General features: G+C 43.6%; 3 protein-coding genes across 6 annotated transcripts in view; all 3 read right to left on the bottom strand.

Annotated features, from left to right (window-relative positions):
• The window catches only part of lrp6 (low density lipoprotein receptor-related protein 6), a 39659-nt gene extending 37081 nt beyond the window's left edge, over nt 1–2578 (bottom strand). Inside the window, 1 exon segment of the mRNA XM_082166983.1 lies at nt 1998–2578. Coding sequence (XP_082023109.1) covers nt 1998–2052 — 55 coding nt within the window. The 5' untranslated portion in view covers nt 2053–2578.
• Nucleotides 2579–3601: 1023 nt separating this feature from the next.
• mansc1 (MANSC domain containing 1) lies at nt 3602–14728 on the bottom strand. 2 transcript variants are annotated; one of them, XM_082166971.1, is made up of 5 exons: nt 14418–14728; nt 13707–13833; nt 12571–12863; nt 10356–10496; nt 3602–5209 (listed from the first exon to the last, which is right to left on the bottom strand). In XM_082166971.1, the coding sequence occupies exons 3-5, from the start codon at nt 12806–12808 to the stop codon at nt 4266–4268; spliced, it is 1323 nt and encodes a 440-aa protein (XP_082023097.1). In that variant the 5' UTR covers nt 12809–12863; nt 13707–13833; nt 14418–14728; the 3' UTR covers nt 3602–4265. The 2 variants fall into 2 exon arrangements, with proteins under 2 accessions (XP_082023097.1, XP_082023098.1); XM_082166972.1 differs by lacking the exon at nt 14418–14728 and having other exon boundaries at nt 13707–14331.
• Nucleotides 14729–17843: 3115 nt separating this feature from the next.
• c4h11orf98 (chromosome 4 C11orf98 homolog) overlaps nt 17844–22196 on the bottom strand; it is an 8411-nt gene continuing 4058 nt past the window's right edge. Inside the window, exons 4-5 of one of the 3 annotated variants that reach the window (XM_082166976.1) lie at nt 18345–18387; nt 17844–18311 (exon numbers count right to left, since the gene is read on the bottom strand). In XM_082166976.1, coding sequence (XP_082023102.1) covers nt 18236–18311; nt 18345–18387 — 119 coding nt within the window. In that variant the 3' untranslated portion in view covers nt 17844–18235. Of the gene's footprint in view, nt 18388–22196 lie in introns of all 3 variants that reach the window. The other 2 variants (XM_082166977.1, XM_082166975.1) reach the window with 2 other exon arrangements.

Below are 22196 nucleotides of genomic sequence, written 5' to 3'. Positions count from 1 at the left end.
TTAAATCAAGATGCATTAACTGAGAAGCAAAATGACTGAAGATATTAAAAGCACACTATGTAACTTCACCACTAGAGGTCGCTTGTTCTGATCTCGCGGTTCTCGTCTCGGCCAGAAATCATGATCATGGATGACCGGTAATGTATTAAAGATTTATTAACGTTACTAAAGCCGTTGGAGCGGAATGAGCCGCTGGAGCGACTGCTAACGAGAGACGAGCGCGACACACAGATCGAGAGCACTTACTCGCCGTGAATCAAGAAAATTAGATTTTTTTATTTTTGTTTTTGAAGAAAATTACATTTAAACAAAAAGATTTCGGCTGTATAACAATGACTAGCTTTCTGTCGATGAATGCATCCAAACAGTTGCGGTCTCATAAAACACGTAATATATTAAAGCATTTTGGTGTTTCCATGGTTTCTACAAAATAAACCCGTAAATCGAGGGTAACGCGGGTGTGATGTCACTGATAGGCGCCGTGTCCTGCTTAAAACTGCTTATTTCTCTGGATTTAAACATTCTTAGAAATATTTGGAATAATTTTAGTACACAACTCAACAAAATATATAACATTGTTCAACATATGATATTTTAATCCAAAAATCTTACATAGTGTGCCTTTAAGATATTAAGATGCAAGATTTCAAATCACCTTTATTTATATAGTCTAGCGCTTTTTACAACACATTCTTTCAGGAAACAGGACAATAATGCAACAAAGTTTGTTTCTAGAAGAAAATAGCGTCACAGTCCAGCTTAAATACGTTCAGTGATGGTTCATTTCTGTTGTAAAAAAGTTATTAATTTAATTAATCTAGGCTATATATCCGCTCTGGAGAAACCGTGATGTCATCGTCCAGCTCAGTTCAGTTCTCATATAATGCTGTCAATGCAGGAGATCAATAATAATATATAATATTATGTACATGTACAGTAACTCCACACAATAATCCTCCATCACCTGCTACTGTAAAACTAATAACCCTGCAGATCCGGTGCTGGAGTGGCGACTCCACGGGGATCTGGCAGAAAATCAAACCTCAATTTGACACATCGACCACAGAAACACCGGCTCGACCTCCAGAATGTTTTCCTAACACGGGGAATTTCCTTTCTCAAATATTTAGAAACTCGCATAAGTGACTGAAGCCCGTGCCAGAGCAGAACTGGGAATATGGAGATTTCTGGATACTTATTTGGCCTTGGATCATGTCAGTCTTTCACACACTTTTCCTGAGATTCTTACAGCTGGTTTAGTTAGTCCCACTGAACAGCTGTTAGACACAACACTGTTTACCAACACTTATGAAAAAAAAAAAAAAAAAAAAGTGTGTTTCTCTTTTCACCTCAGAAGAACCATTTTGGGTTTTCAATGCCCATTTCTCACAAATAACAATTTTTTCTTAATGTGAAGAACGTTTTAATAAACCTAAATCCCCTTTACCTCACAATAAAATATTTTGTGCAATGAAAAGATGTTAAAGGAACCATCAGTATCAAAGAAGAACCTTTATTTTTAAGAGTGAATCACACACACACACACAAGAGCGAACCGAACACAAACCCTCGAAAGAACCGAACTCAGCTGCAGTTTGAGTGTGTAACTTCACAAACTGAAGGAGAAGAGCTGCTTTCACACTAAACTCGCGCACAGAACACAGAAAGGACGACACATCACTGATATATTCGAGGGTTTTGTTGCTGCATCTGAAAACGAGCGAGTTTGATTCTGAACGAGTGAAAGATTCACACGGCCGCGGTTCTCACAACAAGAACACGAGCACAAACAACAAAAACAAACACGTTACACATTCTACAGCTCCAACGATAAAGATCAGCATCGACACACTAAACAACAGCACTGATTCACGCTTCACGAAACAACAAGATTGATTCACACACACACGCGAGTGTGTATTTACAGAGATTCGATCCAGAGAATCATTAGATCAACGCGATTCGTGAACAAATCGAGCGCCGTAAATGAAACTCACCCCGTATCTGCAAACACAAAGTACACAGTAAGAGACTCTGTAGTGCGGCACACATCTTCAACGCTCAGCCGCGCCGCTTCGCTCGCATCGCTCCGGCTGCGTGTGTCTGGGATTCGGATTCTTCGCGTTGATTCTCCGTTGCGGTTTTTCATCGATTTGATTGTTTCAGTGTTTCAGTGAGTCCGTGCGTCTCCTTCCGCTCGCAGGGAAAATGCCCGGACGCTTCCAAACCCTTCCGCCGGCTCTCCCGATCCCAGTGCTCCGTCACACTCACTCACTCGCTATTGTTGTGTTTCATCTCATTCAAGACACTCTCTTTCTCTATATCGGATCATAGTGCGGCGGAGACGCAGAATAAACTGTTTAATGTGGGACGTGGAGCGTCGCGAGCGTCGTGGACGCGCGGATAAAGGCAGTGAAGCGCATTCCAATGGGACTACTTTTTCACGCAGTGGTTCGTGCTGCGGCCCGAAACACAAAACAACACAAAGCAACGGCATCAATGAATTACACTTCATTAATACTCACCTATTGGTCATTGTCTCTCATTTATTCTCCAAAATCACAGAATATTGCACTTTTAAGACTCTCTCTCAGTCTAATGATTTTTTTTCGTGATTTGTTAATATCACTTGTAGGGATATTATTCTACATTTGTACATACATATTATACCATCCCAGCGAACAGGGAACGTTCTTTCAAGGTTCTCTCAAAGTTATGAACAAAAATTCTTCCAGTAACATTAATAGAACATTCGTTCAAAGTTATCTGTTATTTAATAGCCTAATGTTCTCAAAACGTTCGTACAAAAAAACATTATCGATCATGGAACGTTTTTTTTTTTTTGTTATTTAAATGTTGCTCCTGGTTTCAGGACGTTCAGAGAACACTCAAGAGTAACGTTCGCATAATGTTTGAAGAATGAGACAATGTTGTTCCCTTAGCATTTCTGGATCGTTCGAATAACCATCAAAACTGTTCTGTGTTTTGAACATTCATTAATATTTTAATGAGAATGTTAGCAAAATGTTCTAGAATGTATTTCTATGTGTATATGTAATATAATGTAAATTAATGTAACTGCAATGCAAATCGTTTTTTTTTTTTTTTCTATCTTGCCAATTGCTTTATCTACTGAAGCTGGATATTCTATTTTAGTTTTCTATATAAATATATAGTATAGTGTAATTTATTCCTGAGATCAAAGCTGAATTTTCAGCATCATTTCTCCAGTCTTCAGTGTCACATGATCCTTCAACCAGCTTGATGTGTGTGGGCCAGATGTGGCCCATGTGACCTTTGTTGCCACCAGAACTGAGCCATATATGCCATAGTTGGCCCAGATGAGGCCCGGGTATGTATGCTATCTAGGTATAAGTGTTTTACCGTCATTTTTGATCAATTTAATGCGTCCTTGATGATTAAAAGTTTTAATTTCTTCACAAAAAAAACATGTACATCTGTGCTCTCTATATATCGTCAACAATGGCCGGTAAAAACTCATCAGTCTCTAGTTTTGTGATTTAGTTTGGATCAGATTTTAAATGAGCTTTTGAAACATTATTGTCTGTCGTTGTTGAAACATAATAAGAAACCTTGTAGATATTGAAAAAGACTCCTTTTTATTTCTTTGCAAGAGAAACAAAACAGTCACATTAATCTCAAGGTGTCTGTAAAAGCCAAGACTCACCAAAAAATTTACCACCAACATACACTAACAGATTAGAAAATACCAAAGCAGAATAAGATTAAAAGTGAACTTAAGAGTGAACTGGACAGATTTCAGTGAATCATGCTGTGAAATAAACGATTGACCTCTGCCACCGCCTGGACGATCGCAGAGAAAGATGCAGTGAATTACAAACAAACACTGTTTCACTTCCACTGAAATATGAAGTGCGTGTGGGAATCTCTCCAGCAGTCATGTGACACAGTAACAAGTGCACAACTACACTAGTGAGCAGTGAAACACAGTCGCTCTCAGACCCGTGAAGTGCTTCTTACAAGAGAACATGTTAATGATGTTTGCTGACACTCGTACTAAGAAACGCTTGGTGAGAAAGAAAGAAAGAAAGAAACATCTTACAGTGGCGAAGCTGTTCAAGATCTCAGCCTTCATGTCATCATTTGAGGCGACCTGAGTTCAGTGTATTGCTTTTTATTTCTCTCCTTGAACCGTGGAAACCAAAACAGCCTAGATATATCAAAATACAAAGCTTTTCTCTCCGTGAGGAAACGCACTCCTCTGGAACAGATTGTCAGTGGTGTTACACCTCGTAGTGCAGGTCGTTGAGCTCCAGGCGTGTGTAGTGGCGCCTGTCGAAGGACTCCATGGCTTTCCGGGCCACCAGAGCGAGGATGAGCACGAGGAAGAGGAGTGTGAGCACCACGATGGCCACCAGGCTGTTCTTCCACATCACCCGAGACACCTTGGGCTTCACCGGAACCGGGCTGCCGGCAGGAGAACCAAAGCCCCGGCGCCTCGACTCACTCTCAGTCTCGGGCCCAGCGGGTGGAGCCGCAGGTGCAGGTGTAGATATAGTTGTTGTAGTTGTTGTGGGTGTAGTTGTTGTGGGTATAGTTGTGGGTGTGGGTGTAGTTGTGGTGGGTGTAGTAGTGGTGGTTGTAGCTCTTGTGGTGGTTGTAGTTGTCGCTGGGGTGTATGTGCCGGTGGTTGTCGGGCTGGCGGTCGCTCTGACGGGCTTTACTGGATGTGGTTCTGGTCTGGAAGGTTTGCCGGGTTTTCGGACTCTGTTGGGTTTGACCGGAGGCCGTGGCGCTTTAGTGCTGGTGCTTTTAGCTGTCGTTGTGGTTGTAGTGGTGGTGGTTGTCGTGACAACGGGTGTAGTTGTCGTGGCAACGGGTGCGGTTGTCGTGGCAACGGGTGCGGTCGTCGTGGCAACGGGTGCGGCCGTCACAGCGTCGGTTACAAGCATCACGTGTGATTCTGACCCAATCAGCGGTTCTTCAGTGCTGGTTGGTGGCGGTGTGGTGGGTGTTGTTGAAAGTGGTGTTGATGTTGTTGGTGTTGTTGTTGTTGTGGGTGTTATCGTCGGTGTTGTTGTTGTTGTTGTTGGTGTTGTTGTTGTTGTTGTTGTTGTTGTTGTCGGTGTTGTTGTTGTTGTTGTGGTCGTGGTCAGCTTTGTCTGTACACTGGGTGCAGGTTTGGCTGTTATTCTTCCATTTGCTTTAGTCGTTGGATGAGTTGCACCTGAAGAGATTAATACAATTGCAAGAAATTTTTTTTTCAGCTGAACACCATCAGAAACCAAATCAACCAAATCAAATACCATCCACCTACTTATAGTATGTTGATTCTTTGAATCTTCATTATGTCTATGAATTAATGTGATCATTTATTTTAATACTATTTTGGTAACAGTTTACAATAGGTTCTAAAGCAGAAAAATACTTCTAAAGCAAAGTTGTATCTGTTAACCCTTAAAGTCATCCCCCCCGCACCAAAGTCTACCCACTTTCCTTAACTGAACAAAAAGCTATGGAAGAATATGTACAGGAGGAGTTACAACAAGGGTACCTCAGACCTGCAACATCACCTGCATCGGCTGGTTTCTTTTTTGTTGTTAAAACAAAGGGAGTGATTATCAGGGCTTGAACCAATGTGTGGTCAAATACAGGCATCTGTCAGTGCCTGCTAACACAGCTCCGTAATGCACTGTTTTTTACAAACTTACACATACGTGAAGGAGATGAATGGAAGACGGCCTTCAGTACCACATCTGGCCACTGTGAGAGCTGTGTTATGCCATATGGGATCTCTAGCGCCCCCTCTGTTTTCCAGTGTCTCATCAGTGACGTCCTACGAGATTACTTAAAGGACAAGTTCGGTATTTTACACTTAAAGCCCTGTTTTCAGATCGTTTCTGATGAAATACAATGGTTAAGATTGAAATTTGGACAAATGCTGCTGGCCCGAGAATTTTCGGTTTCTGTGGTAGCACCCCCCCCACCTCCACAATGGTTGCATAGGTGCACTGGAATAATCCTTCCTAAAACGCATTAAACTTTCGTTTACAAAGACGTGAAACTCACCGAGTGGTCAGGGGTGTTCACTGATATGCTCACACAAAAATCGCTGCAAAAGATGCTTTCCAACAGGTTTTATCGTAGTTTTTGTCCAACTCCATTGACTTGTTTGTGTGCTACCACAGAAACCGAAAATTCTCGGGCCAGCAGCATTTGTCCAAATTTCAATCTTAACCATTGTATTTCATCAGAAACGATCTGAAAACAGGGCTTTAAGTGTAAAATACCGAACTTGTCCTTTAAGACAATTTGTGATTGTCTTCATAGACGATATTCTAGTGTATTCACCCTCCTTTGCGACCCATTTAGATCAAGTCCTCCGGCGTCTCTCGCAACATAAGCTATATGTGAAAGGGGAGAAATGTGAATTTCATCAACACATCATATCCTTCTTAGGATGCATCATCAGTCCAGAGGGGGTGTCAATGGATCAATCCAAAGTACCCGCTGTAGTTGACTGGCCTACACCTCAAAACTGCAAAGACCTACAGAGATTCCTAGGAATTGCCCATTTTTACCAAGATTCATACGGGGCTTTAGTTCCAAAGCTCATCCTCTCACATCTTTGCTCAAAGGGGGATCAAAGCGTCTAACCTGGAGTTCCAGTGCTGATCAAGCTATTACTCAGTTAAAAGCTGCATTCACTACGGCTCCCGTTCTTAAACACCCTGATCCTTCCAAGCCCTTTGTTGTAGAAGTAGATGCTTCTGAGGTAGAGTTGGTGCCATTCTTTCCCAGAGTTTTGGAGAAAAACCTAAAATTCATCTAGTAGCTTTTTTTCGCAGGAAACTTTCACCAGCCGAGCGTAACAAAGATTTTGGAAACTGGGAACTGTTGGCAGTCAAACTGGCTCTGTAGAAACGGCGACATTGGCTCGAGGGAGCAGAGCATCCTTTCACCATTTACAATCACCACAAGAACCAAGAATATCTTCACTCTGCTAAACGCCTGAACCCCAGACAAGCCCATTGGTCCCTTTTCTTCAATCAGTTTCATTTCACATTGTCAGTTCGTCCAGGATCAAAGAATATCGATGCTTTATCTTGCATCCATACCAACAGTGAAGAGTATATTATTCCCCCTGCCTGCAGAGTAGAGACTGGGAACTGGATCAAGAAATATCCAACTTCCCACAAAGCCAAATACCTGCCTCCTGTCCTCCTAACAAACGCTTCCTTCCTTTTCATTTACGTGACAGAATCATTGACACTGACCACACTTCTGCTGACACTTCTGTTGACACTGGCCATCCAGGCACTCAACGCACATACTGAGGATATTTTTGAAATATATTTTTGAAATATTGGGGATATTTTGGGGATATTTAATTTAATTTTATCAATCAATAAATTCCTCTTGAAACAAACTTTGTTGTATTATTTTAATTTAATACTGTGAAGCTGCTTTGATACAATCTGTATTGTGAAAAGCGCTATACAAATAAACTTGACTTGACTTGACTGAGGGGAAAGTACAGGTGGAATAACCTGCTAACCGATATTCGGCGTGTTGTGTTGTCATGCTCCATCTGTGCACGATCTAAAGTACCAGGATCTCTGCCTACTGGAAAGCTCATGTCTCTTCCCAAACCTCAGTGTCCCCAGTCCCACAAAGCCACTGATTTCCTCACGGATCTACCAGAATCCAGTGGTAACACGACTATTTTGGTCGTTATAGACATATTCTTGAAGTCCCTACGTCAGATTCCTCTACCTAACCTGCCTTTGGCTTTTGCCACTGCAGAACTGTTATTTAATCATGTGTTCAGGTATTTTGGGATACCCGAGGATATCGTGAGTGAAAGAGGACCACAGTTTACCTCTCGTGTGCAGGAAGGGGGAAACAATGAGTCTAAGGTCAGGACACCCCCCCCAAGCTAAAGGCCAGAACCGGCAAACCAAGAAATCGGACGGTTCCTTCGCACATTCTCTTTTACCAACCCAGGAGACTGGTCCCAGTGCCTTCCCTGTTGTGTTGTTGGATACCAGCCTCCATTACTGTCATGGAGTGATAACCCAACAGATTCTCCTGCTGTAGATGATTGGTTCAGACTGGAATTAGACCATATCGCATATATCGATATAGTTCAAATTTGCGCTGTGATCCTTGCTCCCCGCTCCTCCTTTTCCACTCTGCGTGCGTGTTTAGAGAATGTTATGTTATGAGAGGCGAATCATGACTACTTCAGAAAACCCAGCACAATAGGAACTACCAGGCAGTGTCCTGTCTTGTCCTGTCAGCCGTTATCCTGTTCTCGTAGCGCACACTCTTCAATTGCACGCGCAAATGCTGCGGCGCGCGCGCTGTATCGCCTCACTGATCAAGTGCAAAAGAAACAACGAGCATGCAACGCCTTTACGTTGTAAATTACACGAAATAAAAGTAATGCAGGTATGATTTTCATTCTATTCACCAGGAGCAGTTTCCATGTTTCATAAACAGTTATGTTAATATTGTGTATTCAACATGGTAACTGTCCCTTCCATATTAACCCCAAAATGCCACTATTTTTCTTTGTGTTATTTTTTATATTTTTAAATGACTGTAGTGGCTCATACCAACATTGTATTAACAAAAACTAGTTTGGGACTGCCATTTAATAACTTTAGCATAGGCCTAATGTTTATTTATTAGTACTAGTCTTTACTATTAGTCATATTCTTACAATTTATGTACATATATGTAAATAAATCGCAATTACAATTCGAAGGGAATAATTGGCAATTATGATTTTTGTCATAATTGTGCAGCCCCAACTTAGGTGAAGAAACCTGTTTATTATTTATTCATTTGATTTTGCAACTGTTCACTGAAATAGTTGGTTTCAATAAAACTACTTGTGACGTCATATTTGGCTTTGACTTTGAACATTTTCTCTCACTTTGCGGAAAAAATATCGGGATATATATCGTATATCGATATTCAGCCTAAATATATCGCGATATGACTTTTGGTCCATATCGCCCAGCCCTACTACAGACTTGAACTTCCTCGCCACAGTTGACTAGCGCCCTCATTTCATGTCTCTCTCCCAGTCTCCCCTAGACATCGAAGGACAGCCAGCATACTTGGTCAAGTCCATATTGAACTCGCATCGGAAGAATGTCAAGCTGGAGTATCTTATAGACTGGGAGGGATATGGACCAGAAGAACAGTGTTGGATTTCAGCACAAGACAAGTTTCATGATAATCATCCAGAATTGGTGCTCGTCCCAGGGATTGGCCAGAGAAAATCAGCGCTCCCGGATGGCTCTGTGAGGTCAGAGGACTACAATTCCCAGCATGCACCTCAGACTTCAAACATGGCCGCCCCGGACTCCATATCCCAGAATACTCACACATGGTAGCGCTCTAAATCACCGGCCTTCTGAACACACACTTAATATCAATTCACACACATACTCAGACACCCTATATATAAAGAATCATATCTTTTAGAAAGCTTTTTGTAGTGTATAATGTTTTGGCTGTGTAGTATGTAAACACAATCAAACCAATGAAGTGCTTTAAAGGAGTAGTTCACTTCAGAATTCAAATTTCCTGATAATTTACTCTCCCACGTCATCTAAGATGTTTATGTCTTTCTTTCTTCAGTGGAAAAGAAATTAAGGTTTTTGAGGAAAACATTCCCGGATTTTCCTCCATATAGTGACTTCAATGGGGTCCAACGGGTTGAAGGTCCAAATTGCAGTTTCAGTGCAGCTTCAAAGTCTCTATCCGGAAGTAGGCGGAAAATGTAGAGTAGAGCGAAAAACTCCATCTCAGTTTCTCCTCCAACTTGAAAATCGTCCGACATTATTGTTTTACCTTTTTTTTTTTTTTAAATGGCGTTTGACATTGTCTTTGCACACTAGGGCTTTGTAAACACTAGGTCTGTACTTACGCCTACGTCACGCTTGACCTTTCAACCCGATTACGTAAAGTGTGGCGCATCACAGCTAGAGCAAGACCAGCATTAGTGGTTAAAAAGTATATAAATGTTTATTTTTGTTATAAAATGTCGGCTGGTTTGTCTAGATAAGACTCTTATTCCTCGGCTGGATCGTGTCGAGACTTTGAAGCTGCACTGAAACTCACATTTGGACCTTCAACCCGTTGGACCCCATTGAAGTCACTATATGGAGGAAAATCCTGGAATGTTTTCTTAATTTCTTTTCGACTGAAGAAAGAAAGACATGAACATCTTGGATGACGTGAGGAGAGTAAATTATCGGGAAATTTTATTTCTGAAGTGAACTAATACTTTAAATTAAACACAGAGTGGGTGTGATTTGGCCTTCAGCTCTTGTTGTTGTTGATGTTGTACTCACCCTTGAATATATTGTAGGTGTTGATTCCAGCGCTGGCCGGCATCAGCGGACAGTCCCTCTCGCTCAGACAGTGGAACAGCAGGCAGTTCTGATCCCCGGGCCGGTGCGGTGGGTTATACACCACCAGGTTACACTTCACCCCTGCGGGAAGAGGACGGTGAGGAAATCCAACAAATTCACCACAGAATTAATAACATTGCTGCGGGAGTTCTCTGTTATAAACCACAGATATCAGAACAAACAGCGCTGATCAAACCTGGAGAAACACTGTGCCATGAATGAACAAGTTATATAAGGCTTCAGGTCCACAGATCAGCAACATTCACCATGGATTTACTGTAGTAACACTAAATGTAACTATGGTATTGTGGCAGAAATAGTCAAACGCTTATGAGTACAACACATCTTTTTCCAGCACTTCAAAACTATGTTATTATATTTAAATTTATTTATTTTTAATGCGATGACCAAAACATTTTTGTTCATCCTTCAAAGATTGTCCCCATTTATAAAACAAAACGTTTCAAGATGAAGGAAAATTCACACTTAAAGGTGCTCTAAGTGATGCGACGCGTTTTTTAGGCCCAAACATTTTTTGTCACATACAGCAAACATCTCCTCACTATCCGCTAGCTGCCTGTCCCCTGAACACACTGTAAAAAAACGCGGTCTCTCTAGACACCACAGGCTCCACAAACGGAAACAAAAACAAACTGGGCTCACCCGCACCACGAAACACAACAAACAGTTCCAGCCAATCACCGACAAGAAGCATTGGAGGGTGGGGTTTGGGGGGTTAGTGCGCGTGCACATGAAGGGGGTGTGGAGGAGAGAGAAGCATGAAGAGGGAAGTTTGAATATGGCCGACACACGACCAAAGAGACAACGTTTCGATGAACAAATTGCAAAGAAGAGGGACAAGGATAAGGAACGTGTGAAGTCCCGAATTTACATCGGAAAAACCTTCGAAAGGTGGCGAGAACTCCGCCGGCAGAAGGGCTTCCAATCCGACATAGTTGCTCTGTTTTTGCAGAACAGGTAAATCCATTTTTCTTTCTAAACTGACGTTCATGTTCGCCAAACCAACACAAGGATGTAATTAGCTAGATCTATGCAGTCAGCGTTAACTTTGGTGAATACAACATATATGTTTCAGCTAGCGATCAATCTCTATTGTAAATGATCAAGCAAATTCACAGTAGGGCGACAATTTGTGTGAATGACTGTTTTCATCCACTGTTTGTTATGGATTTGAATGTTCATTTATAGGCTATTGACAACTTTGACTAAATTTGTTTACGCCGCTACCGTTGTTTATGCTCACTGGGAAACGCGAAGCTAACGTTATCTTGCTATTATTGCATCCTTTTATGGGAGCTAACGTTATAGTTATGACCTCAGGTGGCGAAACGATTAAGATAATGTTTCTCTTTTTCTGCATTCTGTTCTGCAATATATAAAAGCATTTATCTAACTTGGCGACATTACACATTGAATGAAGTATCAGTCAAATTTAACTTTGTTTGTAGTGACTATTTTGACTTTCCTTTATGCCGGAAGGGAGGGGAGGAGGGAGGAGACGGGATGAGGAGGAGGGAGGGTCTAGCTAGCCTCCGTTTTGTTTGACAACAATTCGAATGTCAACAAGAAGTTATGACTCCCGGGATCGCTTAGAGCACCTTTAATTAAAAACAAAAATGAATTAATTACCATTATAACCAGTAGGCGGCAGCAGAGGACGCTTATTGGCTTCATAGCTATTTTCACTCACTAATATCAATTTTTTTCACTCATTTTTCTTTTAATTAACATTGAGATATTGTGAATGATAATAATTAAAGTTAATTTTATCTACACCCCAAATTAAGCTCAGTGCTTTATTGTCAGCCCATTCGTACAACAACAGTGTTTGGTTGAGAACGCAAACCTTGAAACAGGATCCAAGGTGCAAGTGTTGAAAGCTCTGATGGTGTGCACATGCGTATTACGTGTTTAGTCTATAGATATGAGCGTATGAATATATGTGTGTGCAGGCGTGTAGTCTTTCTTTACAAACTGACCTCAACAAATTACTTGTCTGGCCTTCAAAATTCATAATACAGAATTATGTGTCGCTTCCAAAGCCAGTTAGTCTGGAGCCCTGATAGCTGGCCTCAGGTCCTCAGGTGTGAGAGGAACACATTACCTGGCCTCAGGTGTGAGATGAACACATTACCTGGCCTCAGGTCCTCAGAGCAACAGGTGAGTATACAGTCTTTCTCCGACGGCTTCACTCGCGCCTCCATCACGGTTCCCTCCTGCTCCAGAGCCACGGGAGTGTTCACGGCCACGTCTCTGTGCTGGCGAGAGTAGCAGGTGTCTCTGTCGGGCTCCGGGGCCCCGCAGGCCTGCAGGACGAGACACGCGAGCAGGACCGACACCGAGGCCCGGATCCGACCCGAGATCAGGCGCATGATGATGATGACGGGATCGAGGAACTGAGGAAGAGAAGCGTTCGTCCTCACACACCTGAGAAAACCAGAACACCTTATCTGATCAGTCCTCTTTATAGACACAACTGAAGTCCAAAGAGCTCGATCAGTCATCAGCTCTTGTGAAATACGCCAGAAAATACTGTACATATCACAAACACATGAAAATATCAAGTTCAATGTGCATTGATTATTTCTGCAATAACTGAAAATAAAACAGTATTTGGTTTTTTCATCATAGTTCACAATGATTTGTAACAAACAGTGACAAACTAACAAGCAGAAGAACGTTTAGATAATGTTCACATGAAGTTATGAAAATATTATTTCTGAATGTTCCCTGAACGTTGAAAACGTTTAAATGTTTTAAAAGCGTTTCTTCTTGGTTCTGTGAACGTTACGGGAACAGTAACATTGTATCATTCTTCACACATTATGGAACGTTACTTTTGAATCTGAACGTTCTGAAACAAGTAGAAACATTTAAAAAACGTTACATTTAAAAACAAACATCCACTGAAACATTCCAGAAGAAACATTCCCTGATCGATGAATAAATAATGTTTTTGTTCTAGTGTTCTGAGAACATTATTAAAGACCAGATAACAGTAAATGAACGCTCTATTAATGTTACTGGAAGAACGTTTGATCATAACATTGAGAGAACCTTCTGAGAATGTTTCCTGTTCGCTGAGATATTTGTTGTAAGATCACATTATATTAAGTTTACAGCATTTACTGATTATAGACACTGCTCGTGGCCTTTCAGACTGAATGTTTTATGTTGTCAAAATAATAACTCAATGAACATATAAATATGTAAATAAATATGAGCAAGAAGTGATTAAGGATCATAGCAGATAATAAAGAGCTGACTGACCGATGCTGAGCATGTGAAGGCTGATCTCCATCTGATTCCTTCCAGTCATTGGGGTTCACAGATCACACACACACACACACACACACACACACTCGCTCTGAATCTCCGGCAGGCAAACCTTTGATCCCTGTAGAGGAACGTTTATCACAGAACATTATAAAAGCACAACACAATCACACACACCTTCACCTCTGCTATCAGCCGGGCCGATTACTCATTAGCACGTTATTCATACACTCATGCAGTGTGTGTGAGCACAAACTGCGAAGCCTCTGTGATTCAGACGTGTGTGTGATGAAGAAGATGAAGATGATGATGTGATGGTGCTGATGCTGATGCTGGTCGCCATGGAGACTGAGCATCACTGGAACAGTGTCCGGTGTGTGTCGTGATGCAATCCTTATGAAACACGAAACACAAAACACCTGGAAACCGCCGATGTTCTTACTATTAAAGTCACGTTAGTTATATAGTGCGAAATTAAACACATTAATTGCTGATTTTCTTCGCTAAATCGACCCGACCCGCAGAAGGCTGTGAGCGAGTCCGTAATGTCCCGTTATCTGGAGCGAATGTGTCGAGAAACCCCTGAAACTCCCACAGAATCACACGAACAAAGTCGATTCTCGAACACAAACACGTTCAGACGCGAGAATCTCTCTTTATCTGAACACAGTGAAGCTTCAGCAATGCTGGAGATCAGGCACTTACCATCAGATCAGTGACCCATTTCTGTGTCTTTGTCCTCCGCGGGATGATGATGATGATGCTGATGCTGATGATGCTGTCACACACACACACACACACACACACACACACACACACACACACACACACACACACACACACACACACACACACACACACACACACACACTGATCTGAGATGCACACAAATCTAAATGTTCAACAGCAGTAAATGAGCACAACGAAGATCATTCATTCATTAAGAGCTGATTTCCTCACTCATCTTCAGTGGCTCTAAACGCTTGTAAGTGTCACTGTGAACTCTTACATGTGACGTGCACGCGCAGTGTGTTGTCGAGGCTGCAGTAGCGCATGCGCAGCACTAGAGGGCGACACACACGAACATCACCTGAGAGAGTGACGACAGCGAAGAAAACATCACGCAACTTCCTGTTTTAATTTGTTTTATTTGCAAAACTTAAATGTTTACAATGATACAACATTACAGAGAACAAGAATACAGAACAAATCAAGGTTGGATTTAAAAATATATACATTTATTGGAGGGCATTTCTTGAAATGACGATGATAGTAACGTAAGTGAACATAAGAGATGCGTCTTCCATGCGTTTTAATACTTTTTATTGTTATTAAAAGTAATATACTTTTTCGAAAATGTATTAGTGCATTTAATCGAAAATATTAACAGTCATTCCATTCATTTTCTCCACTGGGGAATTCATTTTTAACACTAACTTATAAACATTTAAAGACAGCCCTACTGTGAGCTCCGAGATTAATCGATGATTTATGCTTTTGTTGAAGCCGTCAGCCCGCATTATTTTTTTTAATAATCCAATAGTTTTTGCCAGGTTGAACCCCTGATGAAAAACTTCATTACCCATGATTCCTGAGTAACCGGAAGCGCTGTTTGTCTTCGCGTCACTTCCGCCTGCTGGTCAGAAACATGAAGCGCATCTGCAGCTGCTTTTACAGTATAAGTTATTTATTTACACAGGTAACATAAATACGTTTGGGTGTATTGGCATTAAAGTAAGTCAGGTAAATTCACACTGATAAATACATGTATGGCGAAACAAATAAAGCGGTGAACTCTCTCGCGCGCATGTTGTTGGTGTTTGACGCTGCAGTTGCGCATGCGCAGCACTAGAGGGCGACACGCACGCTGGACTTCAGGTTTTCTATATATTTACATTTATTACATGGCTTGGTTGAATTGTAATGTAGAATGCGGTGTGTTATTTCTTGATATCAGACGCTGCTAAGTATAACCAGAGACAATTTATATAAGAGACATATGCCACTTCCTCAATCCTCAATACAATAAGGAAAACCCGTAACGGCAAAGATGGCGGTTGTATGCACATGTCCCGCCCCTCCCGCTGGAAAGCCAATCATCTACTTTTAACAGTCAAGCCGGGAAACATTTAAGCCTATCGTCTGGTTCCACTGACGCATGCGCACAGTTGAGGTTTTGCGACAGTCGTTTTTTCCCCCCGGTTGCGTGCGCGCACTCTCTCTCTCTCCGCAGCCAGGCGAAAGTGTAAACAAGACTTCACCGTCTCCAAACTAAGCGCTGTCTCACGCACGCATATTAGTCAAAATAAAACGACATGATGGTAAAAGGTCGGAAGACCAAAGTTTCATGTGGAGCATTCTGAATTTTTTTTCCCCTGAATTACCGCTGGGTGTGAATTGTGCTAAAATACGTTGCCTTATCTTCTCTGAAATGCGTTCCGCACATTCAGCTGACATAAAATTACTCTCTAAATAAATGACCTATCCAGTGATGTAATGTTTTCTGTGTTGACACAAACCTTGTGCGATGTCCATGTCCTAAATGCTGGGATAATCACACAACCGTATGACACGTCCATTCGCGAACTAATGACTCCTTTGAACCGATTCATAAAATGAATAGTTAAAACAACTGATCTATACATTACATTGTTATTACTGATAAAGTGCAAACCTGCTTATATTTAAATAATGGTGAACAATATTTACATTGAATATTGCACAACACCGGCATTCTGGATAGAGACGTAAATTAAGTTGGTGTCGTGGACCCTTGCGCATGCGTAGTAAAAGTATAACCTGTGGGGAAAAAGGCGTTTTAAACCTTATTTTGGGGCAAAGTCAAACTTTTTCAGCGATTTTTATCATTTTACTGCTGTTTCTATACATGCAGTTTTTATGTCCCGGTGACCAGTGAAAGTGCAGTTCTGACTCTCTGCCCATTCATTTAGATAGGAGCCTGGTCTTGTTAGTCCGAAATAGCTGCCCGGAGGCATTGCCAAGATGGCAGCCGAGTGGCACGACTTGCCTAAAAGGACTTTGGTATAACCAAGCGGGAAGGAAGTCGACCGGAAGTTGAAGCCGGCCGCGTGCCACCATCTTGTAGCAGAACTTCACCTGCTGTTAGCATCCCATTGACTCCCATTCATTTTGGCGTCACTTTGACAGCGAATAACTTTACATCTGAGGCGTTTGAAGACTCCATTTGTCCATTATTTATTTCTAAAGAAACACGACAATGTATAAAATGCTCCATTACCTTGTAGCTTACGTTATGGCCCCGTAAAAACAGTTTTTGTAAAAGTAGGCTAACGATTGCGTCATAACCACACGACTCTCTGTCGCACAGTAGAGAGATTACCGTATTGACGGGAGGAGAAGCTCGCGGGCAATCGGGGGGACGTGGAGGCAAAATGACAAAATAATTAATCAGAATACCTAGCAAAAGTTTCTCCTGCTCCTAGCTCATGAACACCTCCTACTCACGATCTCCGTCTCTGCAAGATTCGGAAGGGAATGATTCAGATTTCTCATGCCACAGCCACTAGAAGACAGACGGGTTGCTCACGTCACATCTACGTCGTCAAGCTCAGTTTGAGTCTGCGCGTCAGGAACGGAAGTCCTAAAAAATCGCTGAAAATGGGCTTCACTTGCCTCAATTGAGTTCCAATGAGATGACTCTGTCCATTTCTTATACTGTCTATGGGTATAACACACCGTTGCCATGAAAAACAGAGCGTTGCTATGGACGCAGGATCCTAACTGTAGAGACGGAACGGACTACTTTCTTTAGCGGAAGCAATACAATCGTTTTTAAATCAATAAACTCCTTTTTAAATCAATATTTTGTGTCAGATTATTGATTTATTTGGTAGGTAGCCATGTAATAAGTGGGATAATGTAGAGTGAGGCGGTTGATATAGCGAATACAAGCCCTTGGGTTAGCTATAATAACCTCTACATTATCCCTCACTCATGCGTTTGGCAGACGCTTTTATCCAACGCAACTTACATCGCACTTCAAGCTACACATTTTAAATTCTTATCAGTTCTTGCTTCCCCTGGGAGTCGAACCCGTGACCTCACCGTCGCAAGCGCTAACGCTCTGTTTGAGCAACAGAAAAGATATACATGAACATTAAGGCTTTTATTGTTTTTATAGCATACAATTGATTACAATACAGTAAAAACAGTGAAATATTATTACAATGAAAAATATATGTTTTCTATGTGAATATATAGTCCACTGTATTTTATTCTTGTGATCAACATTGATAACAAATGTTTCTTAAGCAGCAAATCAGCATATTAGTGTGAATTCTGAAGACCATGTGACAGTATTTTGCTATTGGTCAATAAACACACACACACACAGCTTCTATAGTTCACACTGACTGATGTGAGACTGATGACAGACTGACGCTGTGACGAGGATATTAATGAAGCTCATGACCGACTCGCTCTCTCGTGTTTGAAGACAGAAGATGATTATGAGTATCAGTCCGATCATAAGAAACTCAGTGTTATTCCACATCCATGGTCTCCGGCACCGGCGCAGGCTTCTCCCGTTTCAGTGTGTGTTTCTCCTGTTTCTGTGTGCGTTTCTCCTGTTTCTGTGTGTGTTCCTGTATGTGTTTCTCCTGTTTCTGTGTGTGTTCCTGTGCGGCAGCGGCGTCTGTCAGGAGAAGAAACACACATGAGTGTCTGACACACACTGAAGCAGAATGAGCTCAAGTATGAGCTCTGCTTTTGATATGGTCGACCATTAAATTCTTATCTCTCGACTGAAGGGTTTAGGCATTCACGGCACCGTTTTAAATTGGTTTCAGTGTTTTCTAACTAATAGAACATTCTCTGTGTGTGTTGGGAACTGCTCTTCCTCAGCAGCACATCTCTCCTGTGGTGTTCCTCAGGGATCTATTCTAGCGCCGAGATTACTCTCTTTATATCTGTAACCATTGGATTCTATCTTTTCTAAACACGGAGTATCATTTCATTTATACGGCGACGATACCCAATTGTAATTTGAGTTCTTTGGAAGCTCTGCTTGCATGTGTTCAGGAAGTGAAGCTATGGCTGGCACACACTGTTTTGGCTCTAAATGAGAACAAAACTGAAGTAATATTGTTTGGACCAAGTGATCGTCATGACTCCGGTATTCTAGATCTTGATGAGTTAAATCTGCAAGAAATCTAGTTTTGGTGTTTGACTCGGGCCTTAAGTTTGATCAGCAAATTAACTCCGTGGTTAACTCTTGCTTTCTTCACTTACGGCGTCTTGCAAAAGTCAAATCTTTTCTCTCTCCAAAGAATTTTGAAATAGTCGTTCATGCTTTTATCACCTCATGACTTGGTTATTGTAATTCACTTTATCTTGGAGCCAATCAATTATCTATCGGGCGCCTTCAACTAGTACAGAATGCTGCTGTCAGGCTGTTCACTGGTAGTCGAGACTCTGATCAAATTACTCCGATCTCAACTTCTCCAAACTGGATACCAATCACACAGAGAATTGAGTTTACAATTTTAGTTTTAGTTTTAAAATCATTTCAAGGCACCAGAACCAGAGTACTTACTCACTGAGCTCTGCTGCCCTTGGACTGCTCTCTCTGCGGAGATCGAGACTCAAACATCGAGGTGACGAGCGTTCGCCCCTAACGATGGACTAACCACTGCTCTCTCTGCGGAGATCGAGACTCAAACATCGAGGTGACGAGCGTTCGCCCCTAACGATGGACTAGCCACTGCTCTCTCTGCGGAGATCGAGACTCAAACATCGAGGTGACGAGCGTTCGCCCCTAACGATGGACTAGCCACTGCTCTCTCTGCGGAGATCGAGACTCAAACATCGAGGTGACGAGCGTTCGCCCCTAACGATGGACTAGCCACTGCTCTCTCTGCGGAGATCGAGACTCAAACATCGAGGTGACGAGCGTTCGCCCCTAACGATGGACTAGCCACTGCTCTCTCTGCGGAGATCGAGACTCAAACATCGAGGTGACGAGCGTTCGCCCCTAACGATGGACTAGCCACTGCTCTCTCTGCGGAGATCGAGACTCACCCATCGAGGTGACGAGCGTTCGCCCCTAACGATGGACTAGCCACTGCTCTCTCTGCGGAGATCGAGACTCAAACATCGAGGTGACGAGCGTTCGCCCCTAACGATGGACTAGCCACTGCTCTCTCTGCGGAGATCGAGACTCAAACATCGAGGTGACGAGCGTTCGCCCCTAACGATGGACTAGCCACTGCTCTCTCTGCGGAGATCGAGACTCAAACATCGAGGTGACGAGCGTTCGCCCCTAACGATGGACTAGCCACTGCTCTCTCTGCGGAGATCGAGACTCAAACATCGAGGTGACGAGCGTTCGCCCCTAACGATGGACTAGCCACTGCTCTCTCTGCGGAGATCGAGACTCAAACATCGAGGTGACGAGCGTTCGCCCCTAACGATGGACTAGCCACTGCTCTCTCTGCGGAGATCGAGACTAAAACATCGAGGTGACGAGCGTTCGCCCCTAACGATGGACTAGCCACTGCGCTCTCTGCGGAGATCGAGACTCAAACATCGAGGTGACGAGCGTTCGCCCCTAACGATGGACTAGCCACTGCTCTCTCTGCGGAGATCGAGACTCTAACATCGAGGTGACGAGCGTTCGCCCCTAACGATGGACTAACCACTGCTCTCTCTGCGGAGATCGAGACTCAAACATCGAGGTGACGAGCGTTCGCCCCTAACGATGGACTAGCCACTGCTCTCTCTGCGGAGATCGAGACTCTAACATCGAGGTGACGAGCGTTCGCCCCTAACGATGGACTAACCACTGCTCTCTCTGCGGAGATCGAGACTCAAACATCGAGGTGACGAGCGTTCGCCCCTAACGATGGACTAGCCACTGCTCTCTCTGCGGAGATCGAGACTCAAACATCGAGGTGACGAGCGTTCGCCCCTAACGATGGACTAGCCACTGCTCTCTCTGCGGAGATCGAGACTCAAACATCGAGGTGACGAGCGTTCGCCCCTAACGGTGGACTAACCACTGCTCTCTCTGCGGAGATCGAGACTCAAACATCGAGGTGACGAGCGTTCGCCCCTAACGGTGGACTAGCCACTGCTCTCTCTGCGGAGATCGAGACTCAAACATCGAGGTGACGAGCGTTCGCCCCTAACGATGGACTAGCCACTGCTCTCTCTGCGGAGATCGAGACTCAAACATCGAGGTGACGAGCGTTCGCCCCTAACGATGGACTAACCACTGCTCTCTCTGCGGAGATCGAGACTCTAACATCGAGGTGACGAGCGTTCGCCCCTAACGATGGACTAGCCACTGCTCTCTCTGCGGAGATCGAGACTCAAACATCGAGGTGACGAGCGTTCGCCCCTAACGATGGACTAGCCACTGCTCTCTCTGCGGAGATCGAGACTCAAACATCGAGGTGACGAGCGTTCGCCCCTATCGATGGACTAGCCACTGCTCTCTCTGCGGAGATCGAGACTCAAACATCGAGGTGACGAGCGTTCGCCCCTAACGATGGACTAGCCACTGCTCTCTCTGCGGAGATCGAGACTCTAACATCGAGGTGACGAGCGTTCGCCCCTAACGATGGACTAACCACTGCTCTCTCTGCGGAGATCGAGACTCAAACATCGAGGTGACGAGCGTTCGCCCCTAACGATGGACTAGCCACTGCTCTCTCTGCGGAGATCGAGACTCAAACATCGAGGTGACGAGCGTTCGCCCCTAACGATGGACTAGCCACTGCTCTCTCTGCGGAGATCGAGACTCAAACATCGAGGTGACGAGCGTTCGCCCCTAACGATGGACTAGCCACTGCTCTCTCTGCGGAGATCGAGACTCAAACATCGAGGTGACGAGCGTTCGCCCCTAACGATGGACTAGCCACTGCTCTCTCTGCGGAGATCGAGACTCAAACATCGAGGTGACGAGCGTTCGCCCCTAACGATGGACTAGCCACTGCTCTCTCTGCGGAGATCGAGACTCAAACATCGAGGTGACGAGCGTTCGCCCCTAACGATGGACTAACCACTGCTCTCTCTGCGGAGATCGAGACTCAAACATCGAGGTGACGAGCGTTCGCCCCTAACGATGGACTAACCACTGCTCTCTCTGTGGAGATCGAGACTCAAACATCGAGGTGACGAGCGTTCGCCCCTAACGATGGACTAGCCACTGCTCTCTCTGTGGAGATCGAGACTCAAACATCGAGGTGACGAGCGTTCGCCCCTAACGATGGACTAGCCACTGCTCTCTCTGTGGAGATCGAGACTCAAACATCGAGGTGACGAGCGTTCGCCCCTAACGATGGACTAACCACTGCTCTCTCTGCGGAGATCGAGACTCAAACATCGAGGTGACGAGCGTTCGCCCCTAACGATGGACTAGCCACTGCTCTCTCTGCGGAGATCGAGACTCAAACATCGAGGTGACGAGCGTTCGCCCCTAACGATGGACTAGCCACTGCT

This window comes from Leuciscus leuciscus, assembly GCF_965113295.1.
Source record: "Leuciscus leuciscus genome assembly, chromosome: 4".
In the NCBI taxonomy this organism is placed as follows: Eukaryota; Metazoa; Chordata; class Actinopteri; order Cypriniformes; family Leuciscidae; genus Leuciscus; species Leuciscus leuciscus.
This window is presented reverse-complemented; position numbering and strand designations above follow the sequence as displayed.

Excerpts from the sequence above, each read along its gene's own strand:
- mansc1 (XM_082166971.1), bottom strand. The coding sequence starts at position 12,808 with ATGCGCCTGATCTCGGGTCGGATCCGGGCCTCGGTGTCGGTCCTGCTC. Across the intron at positions 10,497-12,570 it reads CTCTGAGGACCTGAGGCCAG|GGGTGAAGTGTAACCTGGTG; the intron begins GTAATGTGTTCA and ends CTCTTCCCGCAG. Across the intron at positions 5,210-10,355 it reads CACCTACAATATATTCAAGG|GTGCAACTCATCCAACGACT; the intron begins GTGAGTACAACA and ends TAATCTCTTCAG.